Below are 6,862 nucleotides of genomic sequence, written 5' to 3' on the forward strand. Positions count from 1 at the left end.
ACCTTGCTTTACATATGAAATAGAAATGGTATTTGAAACCGACTGTGGATCCTTCATAAAATGTGCTGCTCAACTCAGCTGTGAAGGGATCATCTCAGACATCTTGTTTAGAATCTTTAAATGCATCTACCAGTATGTTGTCTATTCTTTTTTTTGGGCTTCCCCCAAGTGAGTACCATGGAAAGAATTTGATAACGGAACTGAAATGTCCCACCCACAAAGAGGTGTCGTTCAAGATTGTAAACAATTTCAGCCACCTTGCTTTACATATGAAATAGAAATGGTATTTGAAACCGACTGTGGATCCTTCATAAAATGTGCTGCTCAACTCAGCTGTGAAGGGATCATCTCAGACATCTTGTTTAGAATCTTTAAATGCATCTACCAGTATGTTGTCTATTCTTTAAGTACACAAACATCTGTCTCTGTGGAGACACTGAAACAAAAGCTCCTGTACTTCAAAGAGTGGCAGTTAGGAAGTATGAGACTATAAGAATACGTGGAACTGGTTCAGAGAGCATTTCCTGAACATTTTGAACTGAAACCCACTCAGTCTAAAAGATTAGCTGTTCGTATGATAAATATAAAGTACATATGTTTCCGGAGGTAAAGGATAATAATAGAATTATCTATGCATGGCACAGTTCTGTAGTGCTCACTTTTGTTCATGGTATGTGTGTACTGAATCACAGATTTTTTTTATATCACCTTGTGAAAATTTTCAATTTTTTTTTTCAAAAGTGACGCCAGTTCACAAAGATTCACTGTGATGCATCATGCACATTGCACCATGCATATGGTGCAGAAGCAAGGGCATCAGAAATAGAGGGGACAAGGGGGATGCGCCCCCCCCCCCCCCCCCCCCCCCATTATCAACAGATCCCTACCTCCACCTCCCCTCCCAAAAAAATTAAATGAAATTAATCATATCTTATTGTATATTTTTCTTGATTTATGCAAATCATAAAATCCTGCAACAATCACAACGTTACGTCAGAGAATCTCTGGTTAAGTGTCAAACCACCATGTAATGTGCTTCCTTCCTGCAGGGCAGGATCACCGCGCCCATGAGATGAGGGAAGAGAAGATTAAGTCAAAACATAATAATTTCCCCAGTGGTTCTTACACTTTCTCCCCGTTTGATGTTTTCAGTGGTCTAACTTCTGTTTTCCACGTTTTGCAGCTGCACAAGGCCAGAGCTAGTGTTCTTCAAACTGAGGAAGAGGCTGCCATATGGAAGACCGCAACAGTAGGTATGATGTTTGAAGAGGAGGATGCCGCCTTGGGTGGAAGGCCAGTGTGGGTCATCCAGCCACCAGCCCATAGCACAGAGCTGTCTGCACTTTGTGGGATCCTACACAATAGACTGGACGCAGACCAAAAATATGTTGTGAATCACCGTGCACGAGTTGGTACGGATAGATTCACAATAGAGACCACAGAGGCTGGGTAGTTCTTCAGAATGCTCAACAATTAGTGTTTCATTTATATTCCCAAAACACATTTCTATTCTATAATATTCTTTTCTGTTCCAATATATTCCACTTTACTCTAATCTATTCTATTCTATTGCATGTTTTATATGTCTACAGTGGAATAAACAGTACTATGAAACAATGTACCTTAAATTGTTATTCATTTGCATTTAATCTCATGTTCAAACACTATAATTTCACAACTGAATACAAGGCAGGATAATGTAATGTGTAAGCAGTGTATTTAACTTTTAATGAGATAGGGATCTAGCTATACAGTGAATGTCAGGCGAATGTCTAATTTCAAGCTAACTGCACTGCGGTCTCAATAAAGTGGCCAGCAGCCTGTCAGGGACAATGAGTATCATGGCTAAGATAGCAACATGTGGTAAATCATACAGAACTGAAGCGGTCCCGACAAGAGTGTGACTAGTCTGCAGGCTGAGGAAGATATGCCCTACACACATGGAGAGCATCAGAGGCATGGTGAATGAGAGAGACTCTTTACCCAGCAATAAATGACTTTTTTTTTTTCTTGTGGGTGTACGTTTGGGCATTGTCAAAATAAAAGTCTGAGGCAAGTTCTGTAGTGTAGACTGTTTACTTCAAATGAATCATATTGTCTACATAGAGGTAGTAATGATGAGGAAGAATTCACCTTCAAGAGGAGCCACTAACAGTTCACATAAATGGACCACCAACATTTATTGGCCAGCTGCTCAAAAATGAAAAAAATGTCACTCATATATTCATACAGACCTGCTATAATTTACCAAAACTATAATATCAATGTAAATTGCAATAGTAACCTACCTCATTGACAGGGGTAAATACAAATACTGGCTAAAAGCTCCTTTGGTAAAGATTGCACATGAAATAAATCTTGCTGTGCGTCTTTGACGTTCAAGGACAGGAAATGCGCAGTCACTAACTGCAGAACACCTTTTAACTCTCTTCTTCGAATGTACATATTAAAGAACACTAATAAATCAATGTTTATTCAAAGAATCTCAGGGAACCCATATTGTGTAACACCGGTGAAGCAATTGATTCATTAAAAAAAAAAAAAACTATTTCCTTTGGTTCAGTTTCCAAGGTGGTATGTTCACAGTATCTGGTTTACCCACACCTCATGGTTAGATATATGTGTATGATGTTTTGTACAAGTTGTTTGATTTAGGCAGTACTTGGCTAATTATTACTGTGGCTAATTGATTCATTTGTGATTTAATCTAAAATAATTACCGGTAATACTATTAATAATTTGATCTCCCAGTCCCCTTTAGCTGACCAATATCATCAGTAGTAGCATCAATTAAATTTAGTAATAATTAAGAGGGATTCAGGAAGTATTCAAGTTTGTAAAGCTTTGCTGTGAACTGAAGAAACAAGAAGATGGATTAAAAAAGAGTTGTTTTAATAATGATCAAAAGAGGAACATTATGTTTGTCTTTATTGTGGGTATATTTTTACGTTAAAGAGACAAACACAACAGACAGGAGAATACAGGAATGAAATGGACTGCAACAGTTCCAGAAAGTTCGAGATACTCCAACTAACTGGGAATGAGCAAATGAAGGGGGGAAAGGACAAACTGACCTCTCTGGTGTGAAATGAGTCTCTTAGTAACAACTATCCAGTGGATTTATTCTAATTACAGTTATAAAATAGCTACTATAATAACTACTGGAATGGTTACTACACCTGTCAGGACATGCAAAGTCTTAGGCGTTCAAAATCAGTGAGGGCTCAAGCAGAATTGCAGGATGGAGAAAACACTAAGGTTTACCTCAGGTGTAATAGTTCATGCTTTGGTTACAACAATTCCTTCAACATTTAAACTTTACCTTTTGTTGTTTTATTGTTTCACAGAGACAATTGGGAAGGTATATTCAAGGGCGAGGAAAACAGATCTAGCACTGATGACTGGCTGTTATATTTGGGGTAGGTGAAATCTATTGATTTCTTTATATATGTAAGTGCCTCTCGTTGTGTAAACTCACGATTCAGTCAGTCTGTAATTGCTTGTCCTCAGTACTTACAGTTGATCCCTCCTGAAAATGGCTGGCCAGCAACCAGCAATGCTTGCCAGTAACCTCCAAATCTTACAGGTTCACTCTATACAACATCAGAAAAATCAGACCCTGTCTGTCAGAGGATGCAGTCCAACTCCTTGTCCAAGCACTTGTAATCTCAAGACTGGACTACTGCAACCCTCTTCTGGTGGATGTACCAGCATGTGCTACTAAACTGCTGCAGATGATTCAACATGCTGCAGCACGACTGGTTGTCAGCCAGCTAAAGCAAGCACACGTCACATCCCTCCTCATCGCCCTCCACTGGCTCCCTGCATCTGCCTGCATCAGGTTTAAATCCCTGATGCTGCCCTCCAGATCAACCAGTGGAACTGCACCTACATACAGGGTCACTCATTATGACCTGCATTCCATTCTGCACACAACAGTCTGCAAGATAGCAGCGTTTAGTGATTGCAACACCACACAGCAGAGTTGCCCAATTCTATCTGGTCTGCTGGCTTCATCACAATTTTTAAGGAGCGAATAAAGACTCATATTTTCATATTTATCTCATCACTCTACACTTCACCCTTTCTACTGACCGACAGCTGAAATATTCTCTCCGTGGTGTATAGTACTCAACATTCCCTTATACATACTGTCTGCTGAACACATTTTAAACTGTCTAAACTAACTTCATATCAGTGTATTTTAATATAAATGATTACATTTGCATATTTTGTGAGTTATAACACCCCACCGATATCAAAGAACAGAGTGGAAGCTGAGCCATTATAGATTTGTTAAAATATATTAATATTGATTTACAGATTAACAAATTAAAACACAAGGAGAAACTAAGAAAAGTCAATGCCAATGGATGTTAGCAAAAAAAAGTGATTATATCAATCACTAGGCTACCACCAGATAACACACTTGGTAGAGAAATTAAAATAATTTTATTTTCAAATGAAACCAATAGAAAATGTTTAGAAAAACGTATTGAGCACAATGGAAAAAAAAAAAAACTAAGGCCAACCAGTGAAAAATGTAAATCCATTAAAGCCATGTAACAGGACAAAGTGTGTATCTTTTATTAACACCTGCTTTTAACAGGACAGCAACCCAAAGTAACAAAGAACAATCAAAACTTACAATAAAAAGGGAAAGCTGGATTTCATTTCTCTGAAGACCAATTTCTTTTTAGAGAAGCTTGATGTTTTCCTTTGAATTCTTGTGGCAATGAAGAATGACTAACTCACTAACTAACAAAATAAATGGTTAAGAAAATAAATACACATACAATTTTATTTTATTGACCCTTCCATTGTTTATAATTTCACAGCTTGGTTTAAAGAGAGTCATACAAAACGATATTCGGCCATTCATGAACTGATTGGTCTAAGGAAAGCGCTTCTCTTAAAAAAAATTACACAAATTCCCACCAAATGCACATGGTCAGGAAAATTAGGAAAATTGCTACTCTCTCTGTCGCACAGGAAAATGTGGTAAAACCAGACGACTGTTTTTGTTTTTCTCCCTATCGTGTGTAGGTTCAGCCGGGTCACTCAGAACTTAATGACTGCAATCACAGATCTGAATCATGACAGTAAGACTTCAAGTATTCACTATGTTAACCATTTCAGGGAAGGTTTTCCTTTTTTGAGTTAGGAAATAAAAAAGTGTGACCATTAATAAAGATCTAGCCATTATTTTTCAAAAGCTGTGGTATCATGGTGTCAACAACTTTGAGTCCCAAAATGGTGGAGTGCAGGCACTCCCTTACTTCATGTAAAAATAAAAAAAAGCACCTTTTGTTTGAGCTGGTTGGCACTCTCTGCTGCAGTCTACCCCTTTTTTACTTTCACTTTCTTTCCCCAGATACAAGGTGCAACCAAATATGTTTCTTGATGCTGCTAAGATTTAACAGAAAATATGCTTGGCTTCCTACATATCACATTTGTGAGTAAATGTGTATTAATACCAGTCTATTGTGACAATCTGATAAAGACCTGATAATCCATGAATGTAATTAGGGAAAAATTACCAACCATTTTCACTTTTAGTTTATAAATAACAAAAAAAAAAACCAAACAAACAGAAAGGTACTTCATTTCAAAGATTCAATTTATTTTTCTCCCTGCGTTCAAATAAGCTTTCAAGACTTGTCCCATCATTAAGAGGCCCTTAGTACAAATCAAGCTGGATGTATTATATAGTATTAACCGTAAGTCCTTAGTCGTTCGTAGTCCTTTGGTGCCCACATAAGTCGCTCAACAACAATGTCTCTTCGATCACCAATACTCCTGTCCCAGCAGTATTCTGGGGAAAGTAATTTGCTTGGCTTGTTGATCCAGAAATATTTGTCGAGGTGGCTTTCATCTTGCCAAAGGGCTAGAACTCCATTTTCTTTATCTGCCATTATAGCCTCATCACATGCTTCTGTCAGCTTTTAGGTTTGCAATGAGCCACCAAATATAGCAGCATGGTAGTAGAAGTCCCCTTCATTAATGTAAGCCCTTGATTTTGGATCACGGTCATATGGGAATTCTTGTAGGCTCCTCTCAAAAAAAGGGGCATGAAGCAAGGCCACAGAGTCTCCTAGAGCCTCTGAGCCAAACCTTCCTACAAACTCCTGGTCAACATCCATATAGAAAAAAAACTGCTTTGGGTCATGGAGCTCACTCTTTATGAAATCTGCAATAATTCGCATCATGGAAATGTCCGGCCAGTGGTCATGCTTCTGTATCTTTCTGACTTTCAGTTTTCGATCTTGTGCCAGCTGAATATCTGGGACATCAGTGAACACATAATGTCACTGGAAAACCCACTATGAAATGGAGTTCTGCTGATATTAAAAATATTCTGAGGTAAGCATCCAGGTACCTGGTAAATCCACAAACATGAAACTGATGCATGATGATAAATACATGAACGGGTGTGGCACAACGACATATTTGACATTTACATCCCTTATCAGACTACAAATACTCACTTTCCATAAGCAAATACTGTCATTGCTACTTTGGTGCTATGTGTTTTGTGGTACTTGTCATAGAGTTTTGGGTTAAACATCCCTTCCCACATGATTGGAGCATTCCAATTTGTACGTGTGCGAACATCAGTCCTTGAACTGTGGAAATATGTACAGACATAATTATTTGTACCAAGATGTTTGATGTAGTCAGACATAAAGTTGTGAATAATCTAAAATAATTGCCAGTACTATGACTTACAACTTGGATTACCAATCCGCTTTAGTGGACAAATCACATTAGTAGTAACATAAGTTAGATTTGGTAATAATTAAGAGGGATTCAGGAAGTACTCAGGGTATGTAGAGCTTTGTTGTGAATAACAGAAACAAGA

General features: G+C 38.0%; 1 protein-coding gene across 1 annotated transcript; it reads right to left on the reverse strand.

The window, feature by feature from the left end:
- Positions 1 to 5,714: 5,714 nt before the first annotated feature.
- On the reverse strand, positions 5,715 to 6,619 carry LOC115804671 (alpha-1,3-galactosyltransferase 2-like). The gene is given in 3 exon segments (XM_030765182.1): positions 5,715 to 6,306; positions 6,308 to 6,379; positions 6,489 to 6,619. Coding segments are annotated over 3 exon segments (756 nt in total). The 5' UTR covers positions 6,581 to 6,619.
- Between the last annotated feature and the right edge of the window lie 243 nt (positions 6,620 to 6,862).

The sequence above is a fragment of the Chanos chanos genome, chromosome 1 (assembly GCF_902362185.1).
Source record: "Chanos chanos chromosome 1, fChaCha1.1, whole genome shotgun sequence".
NCBI lineage: Eukaryota > Metazoa > Chordata > Actinopteri > Gonorynchiformes > Chanidae > Chanos > Chanos chanos.